At 41.8% G+C, this 17085-nt stretch overlaps 1 protein-coding gene across 11 annotated transcripts in view; it reads left to right on the top strand.

Annotated features, from left to right (window-relative positions):
- CELF2 (CUGBP Elav-like family member 2) overlaps positions 1-17085 on the top strand; it is a 456142-nt gene that overhangs the window by 424887 nt on the left and 14170 nt on the right. For 6 of the 11 annotated variants that reach the window (XM_039386308.1, XM_027728230.2, XM_039386251.1 and 3 more), the window contains 2 exons: positions 6889-7008; positions 13706-13903. In XM_039386308.1, the coding sequence (XP_039242242.1) occupies positions 6889-7008; positions 13706-13903 (318 nt within the window). Of the gene's footprint in view, positions 1-6888; positions 7021-7759; positions 10573-13705; positions 13904-17085 lie in introns of those variants that run through there. The other 5 variants (XM_039386268.1, XM_027728228.2, XM_027728229.2 and 2 more) reach the window with 3 other exon arrangements.

The following is a 17085-nucleotide window of genomic DNA, read 5'->3' as shown; positions in this document are numbered from 1 at the left end:
TGTTGGCAAATTCTGCCTATCTGCATCTCTCTGATGTCAGCCATTTACTCAGCAGCAGTTTAGGTCAGATCCATTTTGTCTGGCCCTTGTAGTCAGAGGGCTTGGGAAGAAATGCACCCAAATTCAGTACAAGAAAGAGGGTTCTGGACTCAGACAACCACCAATACAGGTTTGACAGTAGCACCTCCCAAAGAGAACGTTTTCTCTGCAACATCTCATGCATGAAGTCACAGACACACTGAGCCTAAAATTTGTGGGCAATATCGATCCCCGGTGCACTACTACATCACCTTAACTGGAGCAAAATAAGTGCTTTGAACACTGAGTCATTTAAGCTCTCCATTAAGTAAAACAACAAGAACAAAAGTTGTGGTTCACAGGTGAGTGGTGGCAAAAAAGTGGCTGATAACTGGAGTAAACACTGAGCTTCCTGTTGTGCCGTGTTGTGACAGGCAATTGTGGAGTGCAACCAAGAGCTGCCTAAAGGAAAACCGTCAGCAGGGCTGGCACAGTTACCTTTGTATCTCTTTGTGGAAAGTCCCGGCATAGTTAAGCCAGGCCTGGAGCTGCCCTGAAGCCCTGCAGCACCTCCTTCTGCTCCGGAAAGATTAGCTGCTCTTCACATGGGTGGGGTTGGCAAGGTCTACAGCAGCCTTCCATGCAGGCAAAGAGCTGAAGCTGCCCTTGCATTTCTTTGCCCATTCTCTCCTTTAGTCCTGCCCTAAAACCAAAAAGATGTTTCCAATAAGAAACTTCACTTAAAATGTTTGAAATGTGTCTTTGATATGCTTAATATCTTAGTCCAAGACCTGCAGTTTGACTGTGTGTCATTTCCAGACAGTATGCCAGTGTGGGGAGAGGAAGGAGGGAACAGGACAAGGTAAAGTGGAATGGAGAGAGTGCATAGCCCACTGTGTATCACCACCCGTAAATAGTGCCAATTTAGCATGTATAGTAGGCAGTTTCCAAAGGATTCTTTTTTTTTTTAGTGGTATATGACTTTGCTGAGAAGTCATTAGAATTCTTTTTCACCAAAAAAATTAAGAATGAGGTTGACTACACACTGCAAACCATCTCTCTGCTAAGTCATAGCAGCACATCTGTGATTTGAATAGGTCCTTTCCTTCAGAGCAGCAGTGAGAGGGTGGGTTATCTAGTGCTTTGTTTCACCACCAAGTGCTCAGGCAGCCTCCCTGGATCCTGACCTCCACTATGGGGAAGAGGATTCCTGAAGATGATCAGAGGGATAGAGCACCTCTCCTGTGAGGAAAGGCTGAGAGAGTTGTTCAACCTGGAGAAGAGAAGGCTCTGGGGAGACCTTATTGCAACCTTTCAGTACTTAAAGGGGGCCTACAAGAAAGATCAGGACAACCTTTTTAGCAGGGCCTGTAGAGATAAGACAAAGGAGGGATGGTTTTAAACTGAAAGAGAACAGATTTAGACTAGATATAAGGAAGAAATTTTTTACTAGGAGCATGGTGAGACAGTGGCACAGATTGCCCAGAGAGGTAGTAGGTGCCTTGTCCCTGGAAACAGTCAAGGTCAGGTTGGATGGGGCCCAGAGCAACGTGATCCTGTTGGAGATCACTGATTGCAGGGTGTTGGACTAGGTGACCTTTAAGGTCCCTTCCAACCTAAACCATTTTATGATTCTATGACTAATTTTGTAAGATGGCCTTGAGACATGAGAGGAGTGGGATTTGCCCAAGGCTGTACTACAGACAGACATAGGTCTGTGGTCTCAGTATACCAAGAAGCCCTATCGAGGGCACTACCTTGGTCTTAGGTGTAGAAAGTAAACAGACATGACGAAAACATGCCTTTGCCCCCAAGATACAGCTTTCTGAGACAAACCAGCAGAAGCAGCAGAAAGTCTTGCAGCAAAAAAACATAACAAGTGCTTTATCCAGGGCAGCACAAGAAGCTTGAGGCAGAACTGGGAAAGGCATCAACAGCATCTGGTAGTTGAGCTCATCTTTGTGCTCTTTAGGGCAATTCAGCCCAACCTGAGATAGAAATTTAAAGGTTCTGAATTGGAGGTCTTTAAATCTCAGAGGCAGTTGAAAAGGATAGTTTTGACTAGCCTAGCTTAAACTAACAAGGCTGCCAAAGATGGGGAAATTAATTCTATCCACAGTGTGCATAGCAAAGCCAAAGAAATATTTACACATCATTGCCTTTCCTAGATGCTGTTATCCTGAATCTAGTTTTCCAGCTGAGGTAAATCCAGATGATGTAAATCATCATGACTCTATTGACATTAGCTAGCCAAAAGAATGGCCAAAAGTTTCTATGCTAATACTGGTTGTTTTTCTAGGTTGGCATAGTTTACAGGAATTGCATTGAAATGTTATTTAAATTAAAAGGGAAATAGCTCATTGCTAGTTTAGATTTCTGTTTTAAAAAAAATCTCTGACCTAAAAGGTGTTATAACCTTTTACAGGCAGAAGTAAATGCTTTGAGGAGAAAGTTGAAAATGCCAGATCCTTCCAGCCTTAAAAATCTCTGAGTGCAACATTACTGGTTAAACACAAATATCTGTATTGTGTAGAGCAACCACTCCAAATGAAAATGTGTTCTCTGCATCAAGAAAAACTGTTTTAGAGAATATATTAACCAAGGCCGAGTCTCTTTATTCATAACAAAGCTGGTAATAAAAATTTCATCAGTTAAACAGAGGAACCACAGTAAGATCAAATGGCTGGCATTGGGATTGATTTGGGGAGGGTTTGGGGGAAAGGCTGCAGCCCTGCTCTTCTCCTTTTCAGAGATTCTTAAAAATGTAATTTCTATTTTTCAAAGTTTTCTAGGTGTTTATTAAAATGAAATTGAGTTTAGAATAAGGAGGAGGAAGGGTGTGAGACTGACACAGAAATGTGGGAATAGACAGGTCAATGAAGAAGAAACAGTAAGGTCTCTGATAGTAAAATAAACACTTTTAACCTTCTTACCTTTCACGGTTGGAGATGCAAAAGTGTTCTGTAGGGTCTCTGTATGTGGTATGGATGGAGAAGGCAACGTGCAGTGTACCTGTAAGAAAAAGCAGATTTTTCTACAGGCTACTAGGCAACTCTTGACTTTTACAAGTCTAAGCTGACCTCTTTAGCCAATACTGTGATATTATTTTCACATATTAATAGATTTTTAAGGGAGGGGGAATACAATGAATATCTTTTTTGAAGTCTTGCAGCAATAGCCAAAAGATTCAACCCTGTAACTCCTGCCAATAGGCTCTGATTGAGCAACACCCTCTTTGAGAAAGTCACCAACTTATTGCAATGTCACATATTAGAAAGAAAAAAAGTTGCTTTGAGTAGAAGAAATCTTATCTTTCATGTTCTGATGTTTATCCAGAGATTAAGACTGTGAGTGGGGAATGATTGGTGCAGCTGGTAAAAGGGATCTCTGTTCTTCACCAAGTGTTGAATCTTCAGCCAGCATTCAACCAGTTGGATCTGCAGTCTGCTCAGTCTCTCCCCTTAGTTTCAGTATCACCACCACAGGAGTCAAGGATAAAATTCCCACTATAAAGAGAAAAACAATACACCACCAAATGTTGTGGATGCAGGGTGTGCCACAACACTGAGTGACACCAAAAGTCAGAGTCATTTGCATTTGTTTTCTGTGTTAGATTTTCCTCACTGTTGCACCAAATGCTTGTGCACCAGTAGCACAGAGGGCAATTCCTGGTGGCACTACAGCTCCATACTTCAAGTTCCTGGAGAGAGATGCCTACTCTTTATGAAGCAGCACTATGAAGTGATCCACTTCAGAGCAGCAATGTTTTGGCGTAGAGGATGGAGGGAGTTGTGAAGTGTTTTCATGTATTTGGTGGCAGGACAACCTGGTAAAAACCAGTTTATAAAGTCTGTGAGCATCCAATCTACTTTTGTCATCTGGACAACTAAAAGACATAAATATAGAATAACAGTATTCCAGCACGAATTATTCTTCCCTTGCCATTACCCTGAGCATTTGTGGAGCCCAAGAGTTTTGCTGACATGGGAGAGTTATACAGGTTCCCCCAAAGTGCTGCAGTCATCTGCAGTCAAGGCATGTGATTTTTCTTCTTTCCCTTCGTATCAATGTATGTTACAATTTTTTACTTGAAAGGAACTAGAAAATGGTAAAGGACAGGGGAAGCATAGTCCTTGTCAATAGATGGATTTCAACATATTCTGGGAGCACGTGAAGTAAAATTTTCAGCTGGTCTAAGCCCTCACACGTCTTGTAAGACCCTTAACTTCAGTTTCATCTGCCTTTAATTTTGGGGGAGACAAGGCATACCATTGCTTCATGTGTTGATTTTATACAGCATTTTGTTGGAAATTTTCACCTCTCTTAATAGCTTGGACCTTTTGTGTCCCCTTTATGATAGTAGTGTAGCTCAGCACTGTCTTCATCTTCAAGCAGGTCTCAATCCACTAGTGTGGAGTCTCTCAGGAAGCCTCATGAAGAAGGTGCTGGATCTGCCCAAGTGCCCTAGCAAAAGGAACTCCCTTCATTTCTGTTCACCCCCTGTCCAGTAAGATAATGGAAACCACACAATTTGTTCAGTTTCTTTCTCCTCAAAGAAATAATAAGACAAAGAGAAAAAAGCACTGGCCCACCGGATCTGTGAGGCAGATCACTGCCGAGCAGAAGAAATAGCCACAACAACAAAATGCTGGTTTCTGAGGTGCTTTAGTGCTCCAAGGAGTATTCTGCACTGATTATGTGCCAAGTCATTATTTAGGCAAATAATCTGCATTGCAGCTTCAAATGGGAGAAGCACTGAGGCACCTACTCTGTATTTGTCTGATGCAATAGAGAAACCTGATACAAGTAAAAGAAGAAAAGAGATGTTGGCCCCAGATACTGACCATCCCTGGAACATGTGTTTCACCGTCAGACTATGATAAGGGGCACCACAACACACTGTGGGCTGCACAAGAGGGAAGGATTTAAGCAAATTTTTTTTGCCTTCTCCAACAGATGTGTTGACAATCCATAAGTATATGGCTCTTCTTCACAGGAGTTATTTACCCCCAACTTGAATGTAATTTACAGGCAGTTTCCTAGCCCCCATGTCTCTCATTTCTTAAGTATATGTGTTTCCTCAAGAAAAAATAGTAAAAATCCTCTGAAACAGAAAATGGATGGAATTTAGTCCAGTCAAAACCAATCAGATCCTTCATATTTGAGGTTTATATACTTCATTGAAATGATTTGCTAATGAACATTAACAGAAACACAGAGCAGTGTTGGTCACGGGGAATTCACTTTGGTTTTGTCCTCTCTTCTCTGTTGGTGCTCACATTGTCTGACAAAAGTGGGATTTTGTACTTGGTTTTTATTACTTTTTTTAATCAAAGACATTATTGGATTCTTATTGCTTTATGGGGCCAGATTGAATAATCAAAGCTGCTTCTATCTGCAACATATAAAATTATTCAAGCTGAGATTGCAGATGCTGGGAGATGAGGGATGCATAACAGAGTCTGGAAATCTCTCTTCACCCGCACCAAGAATGTTCTTTGTACTTTGAGGCCTCATGAGTTTGAAGACTTTTCTTTGCTGGGTCTTAGTGTTGTAAAGGTGGGTTGTTTGTCGGTTAGAGCTTCAAAGTTTACCTACAAAGTGGAAAAGTTGCCTCCTACTTTCCTTGCTGGATGCTGTCAGCTCTAGAGACTTCACTTTCTTGAGGGTTCACTGAGTAATCTGATGTGTTTGACAGCCCAAAAGAGCATCAAGATAAAAGTGCTCTTAACCATTTCAGAACCAGGTAATGAATAGGAGCAAAAAGTGTGGTGTAGACATGATGTGCCTCCAATACATCATCAGCAAAACTCTGACTTTAAATGTTCACTTTTCAGAAGATAATGCAACTTTATAACAGAAATGAAAGGAAGTCTTTCTGATTGATGCAGTAAAGTAGGGCCCAGGAGACAAGCTAAAAACCTAATTGCTTCTGCAGCTTTTATGAGTGTGATTCATCTGGTGTAACTTTACCTACCCGTAAGTTAAGTGTTTAATCTACATTGGTTATTCAGGGCTCTTCTGTGAGAGAGACAGGTATTTCTAGTTCACCTGACCTATCCTAAATGATGACTCTTTCCAAGGTGCTTTATTATTTTCCTATGACAAGAGAGTAAGTCTCTTTCTGTTCCTAAACATGTAGTTTAAATGGATTCATCTCACCCACCTTCATCACTCCCTTGACATTGTAGCAGTAAGGACATTTTCTCCACCCTTTCCCCTCTGGCAGAGCTTTTGGGGACACATAAGATACCTCTGGGGTGCGTGTACGTGACTAGCTATATACAAAGGCCAGGCTAAAAGCCTGCAATAAAATGGAGGGTAGTTGCATTTTGTATTTGCCTGGTCATTCTTCTTTTTCCAAACTTCAGGTCTTTGAATTATATTCATACAGTGTCCTAGAGCGTAGTGTCTCACTGAGAATAATTAAACTTCCTCTTAGGACACTTTAGGCCCAGAAGAGTAAGCTGTTTTATGAAAAAATGACTATGAGTAATTCTTGTTTTTTCAATGATGGACTTTGAAGTGTGGCAAAATCCCAATAGCCTAGTTAGCCTAGTCAGGGATGCTAGGTTGATTGACAAACTTTTGAAAAAGTGCCTGTTCCCATTCTTACTGTTTCAGTATCATGTTTGCAAATAATAGTACAATTTGGTGATCTAGTATTTGCAGTTCTAGGCTTATCAACACTTTCCATGAACAATCATACTATTAATATCTTGAATAACATTTGTCTGTTGGTCTCATTTTCTTTTTTTCTTCTTCTTGCGAGTAGCCCTGTTGTTGTTCTCCACATTATTGTAAGCTGTTCTGTGATCAACTGAAATAAACAAAATATGGCCTTAATTTTGCTTTGTTTTTTCCTTTCAGTGGCTGCATCAACTGCTAATTCCACAGCTGGTGCGGCCATGAATTCTTTGACTTCTCTGGGTACTCTCCAAGGACTGGCTGGAGCCACTGTTGGATTGAATAATATTAATGCACTAGCAGGTACCGTAAACAGTGAGTATTTATTTGCTGTGGTGGACAGCCTTCCCCAATAATCATACCACAAAAACTATCAATTGTAAAGTGATGATTTTTAATCTATATACCAAACAAGGGGGTCAAGTTGATCCGGTTCCATTCATGGTATATATGCAGTTCTGGAGTCTTTTAGTTTCACACTGTTTGTGTTGCAAAGTGAAGTTCTGTGAGTGCCTGAACAAAGACTCCTTTTCTTTCAGTGTATGTGGAAGGTAAAAGAAATGTCACCAGAGATTTGGGTTATCGAGGTTATAGGAGAGGCCCCATTTTCATTGAGGGAGTCTGACAACAGGTATATCACCCCAATGTGCAAAGCCTCACTCAGAAATGTGGTGCTAAGAAAGATGTTTGCCACCAAGGCAGTCCTTAAAAATGTCTGTAGGAATTATCAAGTTGACTTGAGAGCAACATACTTTAAAAATGAAGGCAAGTCTTTGGTTTTTAATTGGCAAGTGTAAGAGAATGATACAGTCAGTCACCTGTAATGCCAGAGCATGCACATCTTTCCTATGATATCTTACACAAACCCTGGCATCTCCAGTTAAATAGATGCCTGTAGCTGTTATGGCATTCTTCCTTGTTCTTAGCCTTGGTCAAGATTTTCCTGAAGAAGGATTTATTTTTTTTAATTGTTTCTGCTATGATGACTTCACCTCTGCCTGCAATGGAAGAGATTTGTCTAGCTGCATTTTTCCCCTCCCTCTTTTTTCTTTAGCTGCCGTTGCTCCTTGCATTTCCTTTTGCAATGCAAGGAATCTATTTGGTCACTGCCAGCCCATGACCCGTCATAATGTACCCTCAGGAATGGATGTCCTCCTCAGTATCTCTTGCTCACTCTGATGCTCTGCATGATGTCCTTTCTGTTACTGTTACTTGGCTGCTCGCCCAATCTTTTTGTTCTGTGATCTCTGGTTGGCATTGTTGGGAGCTGGGAAGGAAGGGGGCTTATGGATGTCCGATGTTGAGTGGTTGCATGGGGTCTTGTGTAAAACAGGACTTGCTTCTGGCAAGGACGTGCATATTTCACACAAACAACCTCTGTAAACGTGACTCAAGAACAACTAAAGAAAAGTAAGTAGTAGGTCCCAAAATGGCAGATGTTAGTTTCCTTTCTTATTATTACATTAGTCTGTAACAAATGTGGATAGAGCCTTCCCAAATCTTCGTTCGCGAAGCCCAGCCATGATTACATTAGTATTGAAGCAAACCACTGGAAATGGTGAGCATGAAAAGCTAATTTACCTCCTCTGCCCTCGTGAGCACTTGTAGTAAGAGAGCTACCCTGTTGTAAGAAATCATTAAATGACCTTTCCTGACAAACTGTCATTGTGCTTCACTTGGTTTATAAGAAGTCACAATAACAAGAGCAAAATATGGCATCCCACTCCTTCCCTCTCACAAGTAGTAAGAATCTGGGCATACTGGAACACTCCAACATAATGTATCAAGACTGAACAAGAGTGAATCATCTGTGAGCTCTTTGTGTAGGAACCCTTCTGTTGCACTCCTTTTAACACTCCTTGCTAGGCTGCGAGCAGAGAGTTTACATTTTCTCAACAAGTATTCTGAGGTGATGTGTGTGCAAACTTATCTACATGTGTCATTTGAAATATTAATGATGTATTTGCAACCTAGTACCAAATTTGAACTCGTTTTAAGCCACCATGGGCTTGTACCAACAGTGACTTCAGTCCCAAATCTTCTTCATGGATGCTTTTATGGACATGGGTATAGCACTTGCAAATGTATGTGGGTATGTCTATGTACGTACATATAAGAGAGAGAGCTGAGGGGAAACTGCTTCCCCATGGCACAACTCAGTGTTATGCCTCTGTTTCTCCCAAAAGCATGACACTGATTTTCAGTTTCTGGTGCTTGTGATGCTGATGACAGTGAGGCCTTGTTCAAATTACAGCAACCTCCCCTTTCCATTTTAATGATGATCTAGGACTTTTCCCAGTGACTATGTGTGATCCAGTCATTCCCACTCAAACCTGCCTGGGAGTTTGCCTTCGGGAAACCTCACGTTCAATAAGTCTGATGTTTCACCCTGACATGGCTTATGCCATGGTCATAAGTACTCCAGTAAAAACATTCATTGGCCATGGATGTTCCTGAAGTAATTGTACAGAGAATTTGGAATTGAGTGACATGCTTCTGATTGGGGAATTAGAAAATCCAAAGCACAAGTCAGCGGGAGCGTAACCCAAAAATTAATCAGAGAGCAACACTGGGCTCAGGCATTGAGGTGTCCTGCTCTGTATGTGAGCATCATGTGGAGAATGTCTTCCATGCTGAGCTCACTAGGAGACTCTTACCTGTTTTCTGGATCCTGTCTGGGTCCATGAAAAAGAAGCTGGACTATGGAGACTGATAGTGAGAGTGAAGTGTTGTAGAAAGCTGTCTGGAAGGCTTAAAAATTAAAGAAAGTGGAGTATGGTAAGTTTAACTGTCTCCAAGGGTTTTGCAGCAGTGGTACCTACGTGTGGGGATTCACCCAGTCTTCCCTCGGTTGTTCTTGAAGAACCTAAAACCTTAAATGGCAAAACATTAGACTATCTACTTTGGGCATGTAAATTTAAAAATTTTAAGTAACAAAAAGAATTATGAATAATGAGGAAAAATTAATAAAGAGGGAGGAAGTGATTCTTTGCAATTAAGAAAGAAGACCATAGTTTCTGTATACTGAACAGCTATGGCACAGTGTTTGTGTGAGACCCCAGGGCAATCACTTAGCCTTTCTGCCCCCATATTTACATCTGTAAAATGGAGATAAAACTATTCATGACAGATTTGAAGGTGCTTGGAAAACACTTTGAAAGACCTTTGGACTTGCCAAGCATTGTTGCTTCTGTATTATGTAGAGAAACTCAGAAAAGTAGAAGGCCATAGATGAGAGGCTCCAAAAGGTTATTTCACAGCAGGGAGGAAGGGACCAGAGTTCAATGTCAGACGGAGGTGCATTGGTAGAGATAATAAAGAGATGGCAGAGATGTGTAACTGCAGCTGGGCCTTGTAGATGTCATAAAAATGTAAAAAGGCAGAACAGAAAAAACGTGGAGAGCTTTCTGCAGCTCTGTTTTGCTCAGAAGGGAGATGTATTAGACACGTGCACTGTGGCAGCAGTGGCTGTGCCCTTCCCAGAAGCAGTGCCCCGAGCTGGGCTGTCTGGCTATTTGCTAATCTGGAATCACTTGGTGGGAAGGGGCTATTGATTCTTGGGGAGAGAAGGGGGAGCATGCTGCCCACTGCAACACAAAGCATGTTTATCTAATAGGCTGATGACTCACGAAAGATAACATGTTATCCTAATGTTATGTCTGTTATCAAGTTATTTCAACACTAATAAAAGAGAGATACAAGCTGCTTTATCAGGAACCTCTACTTTAAGCATCCCTCTGTGTAGCCCCATGCAAGCAGCGGCACAAACCTATGTCCAAAAACATCAGAGCAGATTAAGGTCAGCCTCAGGATCAAATTAGTAGTAGCAGTAGTATTAAATACATAATATGTAATATATTGCATATTATACATAATTTATTATAAAAGTTATTGTTGTTATTTTTCTTGTTATTATAATATTTTAAATACCACTCTATCACTCCCCCTCCTAAAGGGGCAGGGGAGAGAAAATACAGCAAAAGACTCATGGGTTGAGATAAGGGCAGGGAGAGATCACTCACCAACTACCACCATGGGTAGAACAGACCTGACTTGTGGAAATTAGTTTAAATTATTACCAATCAAATCAGAGTAGGGTAATGAGAAATTAAACCAAATTTTAAAAACACCTTCTCCCCACCCCTAACTTCCTCCCAAGCTTAGCTTTATTCCTGAATTCTCCACCTCCTCTCCCCCAGTGGCACAGGAGAATGGGGAGTGGGGTCTGTGGTCAGTTCATCACATGCTGTCTCTGCTGCTCCTTCCTCCTCAGGGGTTGGACCCCTCACACTCTTCCTCTGCTCTAGCATCAAGTCCCCACACAGGAGACAGTTCTCCACCAGCTCCTCCAGTGTGGGTCCCTTCCCACTTCTTCACAAACTACTCCAGCGAGTATCCCATCCACAGGTGTTCCTTCAGGAACAAGCTGTTCCAGTGTGGATCCCCTGTGGGATTGCAAGTCCTGACAGCAAACATACTCCAGTGTGGAGCAGAAGGGCTCCTCTCTGCACAGGTCCACAGGTCCTGCCAGGAGCATTGGCTTCCCACAGCATCACAGCCTCCTTCAGGTATCCACCTGCTCCAGTGTGGTGTCCTCCATGGGCTGCAGGTGGACCTCTGCTCCTCCATGGACCTCCAGGAGCTGCATCACGGGCTGCAGGGGCATCTCAGCTCTGGTGCCTGGAGCACCTCCTTCCCTTCCCTCTTCACTGACCTGGGTGTCTGCAGGGCTGTTTCTCTCACATATTCTCACTCTCCTCTTCTGTGGCTGCAGTTCCCATTTCACGGGGGTTTTTTTCCCCTTTTAACTATGTTACCCCAGGGGTGCTACCACCATCACTGATGGGCTCTTGGTCAGTGGTGGGTCCATCCTGGAGCTGGCCTGGCATTGACTCTGTGGGACACAGGAAAAGCTTCTGCAGCTTCTCAGAGAAACCATCCCTGCAACCCCTCCACTAACCACACAAGCCCAATACAGTTTTGTAACTGGAACCATTATACAAGAAATACACAGGTCTCTTGAGCTCTGACAGAGATTTTTGTTCAAAGCAGTGGCAACCAGTACCTCCCATCAGGGTATAGTGGTGCTCTGAAGTGGGGTGGAGAGGAAAGAGAAATCTTCAAAGTGTGAGACATTTTATTAAGGAAAGGCTAAGAATATCACATCTCTGTCAAGTGTTAGTCACACAAATTATAGTAATATCAAAAGGTATAATTTATGCAGTACAATTCTCTTAATTGGCACAGACTCTGGTGGAGCCAGAAAGGTGCCACTTGAGCAATTGTCCTGATTATTGGAGACTCATAGGAATATGCTTTTCAAATCTGCATAAGAGATGGAAGGATACTGGGGTCAGCATCTTTATCCTCCTCTGTCAAGGCAGGATAATTCCCTGCAGTATTCTTACTATCTCTAAATTGCTCATATGATAAGGTTTATGCCATTTTCCTTCAAGATTTTTTCCCAGTCTAATATGTTTCATTGTTAATTTACTGAAAGTGTCTTCTGCCTAATTTCCCCACTTTCCCCCAATTTACATACCAACCCTTATTACAGCTCTGAAATTAAGCCCTTTCTTTCTCGTCCGTGTTCCTGGTTTTGGAGTCTTAATATGGCACCACCATATTAAGAAGTCACCTCTTCACCCATCATTCTGCCAACCAAAACACTGCACAGTCAACGTCCAAGAAATGATCTCTGGTGATTCTGGGTGCCCCATTTTTCTAGTGACTGATCTGCTCTACTCAAGGGGTCTGACTAAGCTCTTTAAGTTGTCTGTGAGCTGCTCACTTAGAAGCTGGGGTGCATGGGATAGCTACTTGTGCAGAAAACATGACCTCTCAGTCCTGATGGGCACTTACTGCTCAGGTTGACACAAGCTGGGCATGTGGAAGATGAGCAGGGCTCTGAACTCTGCCACGCTTTTGATTTCAAGAGACTGCAGCTCTAACAGAAAATCCACTTTTCTGGAATTTCTGAAATAATTGTTAAGACTTTTAACTTCAGCATAACTCATTTAGGAGCTATGCTGAGAAACAGAAGCAATGGAGAGAGACTGCAGCCCAAGAGTTTGTATCAGAGTAGTACAACTCCTTCTGCAGACCACACTGTTTGAAGGAATGAGAGGTGCCGTTTTCCACCTAGCTAGCAATCCCACCTGAAATCTCCTCTTTAGCAGCCATCCCAGTTAAATTACTCTGTTATTTATCAGGATGTAGAATCGCTTTAAGTAAAAAAAAAAGAAAAATGAAGTGATTCTGCTTCCCATGAGAAGAAAGACATTGCTAGAAACAAATGCTTTTGTTTCTTCATGAAAGATACCTAGTCTGGATGAAGCATTTTTAGTCACTCTAGATGTGCTGCTGTTCATCTCTTGTGGAGTAAGTGGAGGAGGAGGGTGGAAGTAAGCAGAGAGCATCACAGTCCATCTTCTTACCACAAGCCTAAGGGACAAAGCTCATAATTGTAAAGAGGGTTATCATAGAATCATTTAGGTTGGAAAAGACCTTTAAGAAGTTGTTTCAAAATGCAGTTAAATCAGGGTTTTCTGCTTACTCTGGAGAAGCAAAACACTTCTGATATGGTATAGTCACGGCCTGTTGCTGAAGACCCTGGTCAGAAGGAGTGGGTTTCCTAGCAGACCACTTTTCCCAGTGCCCAGCTTACAAGGATACAGGTCAAATAGGTCCCACTCTCCCAGCTTCAGACACCTACAGCAGAAGCACAGGTGTGGAGGAGGGTGAGCAGAGAGGCTCTCAGAAGCGGTAGTACTTGCCAGTAGCAGGCTGCATGCGAGTCCATTTGACTGTGCAACCCTTGTGCTGAAGTGACCCTGATGCCAAAGTCGTGTTTCTTTGTTTTCAGTCCCATTTTGGTGGAGTGCCGAGCTGCATGCACCGCTGTCGTTGTCAAGTGTCGTAAATAAATAACCAACGACTTTCGGAAAGCACTAATGAACAAGTGCAATTTCTTTTCTCTATTGTTGGGTTTTTTGTAAAGTTGCTCAAATGCTCTCAGGTATGGCGGCCCTGAACGGAGGACTCGGCGCGACAGGCTTGACGAACGGTACGGCCGGCACGATGGACGCGCTCACCCAGGCCTACTCAGGAATCCAGCAGTACGCCGCCGCCGCGCTGCCCACCCTCTACAGCCAGAGCTTGTTGCAGCAGCAAAGCGCCGCGGGCAGCCAGAAGGAAGGTAAGTGCCCACACCACTGAGTCACCCACAGCCAAGCCACAGCGGTGTCTTTCGCCTTGGAGATGTAGTGAAAGACCTCAAGTAGTCTAATTTATGGCTTTTTGTTTTCTTCCAGTTTTCTCCTGTTTAGTGTTGTCGCCTTCTTTAACCTTCGCTTTTAACCATCTGTCCTTCAACTTACACCTTGCTGACCATCCTTTCTTATTTCATAGAATATTCTGAGTAATAATAATAATAATAATAAACTGCACTTTCACAGAATGTTCTGAGTTGGAAGGGACCCACAAGGATCATCGAGCCCAACTCTTAAGTGAAGGGCCCATACAGGGATCAATCCCACAGCTTTGGTGTTAGCACTCAAACCCACAACCTTGGTGTTAGTAGCACTATGCTCTGGCCAACTGAACTAACCTGAGGCTTCAAATTAGTACGGCCTGTAAAGCTTCTTTAAATAAGAATAGAAATTTTAAGGTCTGATCTGGCTGGCTTTTTGCAGACACTCTCCAAGCCCAGCAGAGCTCTCCTGAGATGCAGTGACTGAGCTGCACAAATCCTGTTGCTGGATAAGAGCTTCAGCTTGAAATTTCCCTTCTATAAGGACATCCTCTCATTTCACAGAATATTCTGAGTTGGAAGGGACCCACAAGGATCATTGAGTCCAACTCTAAAGGGCGCATACGGGGATCAAACCCACAACCCTGGTGTTAGTAGCACTATGCTCTGACCAACTGAGCTCATATAAAAGCATTTACCAAGTACCATGTAAAAAGGCTCTACTAACAAAAAACATCCCTTTATGGATGCAATTTTCTCTTCTGGTTTCCAAATTCCATCATAATGGAGTTAATCTGATTAAGTTTAAGGTTTTGAGCTAATGACAAGATCCGTTTTCACTTTGAGTGGTTCTTTGCTTAATTGTGGGTCTTGTGGGGAAGCAACTAAGTGAATGATTGCCCCCTCTCCCAGCGCCAACAGCAAATAAACCTCAGGAAGTCGTTGCTGAGAATAAATGAATATTAATTACAAGGGGTTTAGGAAAATGAGTTTACCCTTTTCCCCTCTTCCCTTCCCTTGCACACTTCCCAGGCATTCTGGGGGCTTGTTTCTCTTTTCCTGGCTTTCTCTCATCCTAATTTCCAGTTAGTTCTAGAAAGACAGGAAGATGCTGCATGCTTTCTAAGACTTTATCTGTGTTATCACTACTGTTCCTTGCCAGGGGTAAGCTTTGAAAATAAACCTAGTATAATATCCTCAAGAGAAATCTTTTTTATCCTCTTTTGAAATAGTATCTTGTACTGTTATGGGATGCGTTTCCTAGGAAGACAAATTTGGCATTCCCCCAGATAGGGACACTGGGCTTAAAATGTGTATTTTGTCTGATGTCTCTCCTTCATTTACTGCTAACAGCTTGGATTATTTAAAATTAAAGGGTTTTTTAAATTGTTTTGGTTTTGGTTTTGTTTTTTTTTGTTTATGTTTTCTACATTTGTCTTTCACCTTGGGCACTTTGGTCAGTGACAATAGACTATTTGACACCAGAAAAAAATTCTTTATTTGGTGTCACTGCAAGATACACAGTGGAGGGCAGTTTGATTTTTTTTCTATTTTAATCTTTTTCTCTTTAGAAACATTCAAATCAGATTTAGGCTTATTTTTTATTGTTATAAATTGGCAGCAAGCCTTTTAAAATATAGTAATTTTTGTTACATGTCTTGTATCTGTCAGTAATCAGTTAAGTTAAAGTGAGTAAATTCCATCATTGAATACTGGCAACAATGTTTTGCCTCTTACCATGATTTCTAATGGAATGATGAAGAGTCTGGAGCGACTGAGGATAGACGAGTACTAGAGAAAAATGCTATATAAGCATTAAATGCTGAAGCATAGTGAACTGCCTCATGCATCTGCTCTTAAATATTGTTTAATAAGGTTTTTTTCTTACTATTTTAAGAAATATTGTTTACTGGAAATTATAGTTTACTTGAGGTAAGAAGAAATAAGTTCCAGGAGACAAGTTTTTTTTCATCTTTTTTTTTTCCCCACCCCCAAAAAAATGTTGGGGTTTTTTTTCCCCCTAACCCATTTATCCCCTCCTTTTGGGCAAACACTGCAATCTTTTTCTTCAGGCTGAGAGAGCAGCCAACCTGGTTCTTCTGTATGGAAGAGGTGAGGCTTTGTGGCTCAGTTGCAGAAGGAACCCATAAATCTGATGTTCGCTTTCCTCTCCCTCTCCAGAATACCAAGGACATCACATCCAAGGCGTATTTAGGTTCCATTAAGCAAAGAAATACTTAATCAGGTTGTTCTAAAAATGTTTTTTCCAGAAATGTTTGTTCCCTTTGTGTTCCACTTATGCTTCTGGAGCCTGCCTGGGGAGGGCCCGTGTGTGGCTCCATCATATATCATGTTCTTCCTGGCATCCATTGCTCATTTCCAGTATGTTACTCTAAAGGCAAACTTGAGCTAGGGAGAAAAACCAACCTATTAGTGCTAGGATGAATGTTTTAACCAACAACTTTAATAATGCATATCTCAAATTTTGTCCGTAAGACAAATATCCAAAGCACCTTTGAGTTTGCACCTCTCTTTGCAGACTGAACAGTCTAAAGCTGCTTTAATTTCAAGCCAACTACGTAATTTTGAACTTCTTTAAAATACTTAATTTACAAAGTTTCTTTCAGGAGACAGAGCATTCTATGGGGAATTTGTATTAAAAAAAAAAAAAGCTCATTTTGAAATGAGTCAGTACAAATTTAATTCTGAGTGTCTTTCTCTCTCTGACTTCACTGACTTCCAAGTCACAAGGTGTGCTTTGCCTTATTGCTTTTATTCCCATCTCCACCATTTTCCTGCCCTTTGAGTTTAAGTCTGTGGTACTGAAATCTGAGCTCAGCTCATTTCCTTTCCATTTGAGGCAGCAGAGGACTCCTTGTACAGTTCTTGGGGTATTTTGAGAGAGCAATGTTTTCCTAACCCTAATTATACTGCAAGACACTCATATAAATTGAAGAAAGGGAATGAATTTTATTACTTCTGTAGTAGAATTATAAAATAAGTGCTTTTCATAGTAAACACTTTTCAAGATGGGATGCTCTAAAGAGCCGCATTTCAGCTGTACTCCTTTGATGTACTCCACTTGCTTTTGTTCCTTTGAATTTGGAAAATGAAATGCTTTCTGACCA

This window comes from Pipra filicauda, unplaced genomic scaffold, assembly GCF_003945595.2.
Source record: "Pipra filicauda isolate LSUMZ 115617 unplaced genomic scaffold, ASM394559v2 scaffold119_size3216105_pilon, whole genome shotgun sequence".
NCBI lineage: Eukaryota > Metazoa > Chordata > Aves > Passeriformes > Pipridae > Pipra > Pipra filicauda.
The sequence above is the reverse complement of the archived record's forward strand: the minus strand, read 5'-3'. Positions and strand labels throughout refer to the sequence as shown.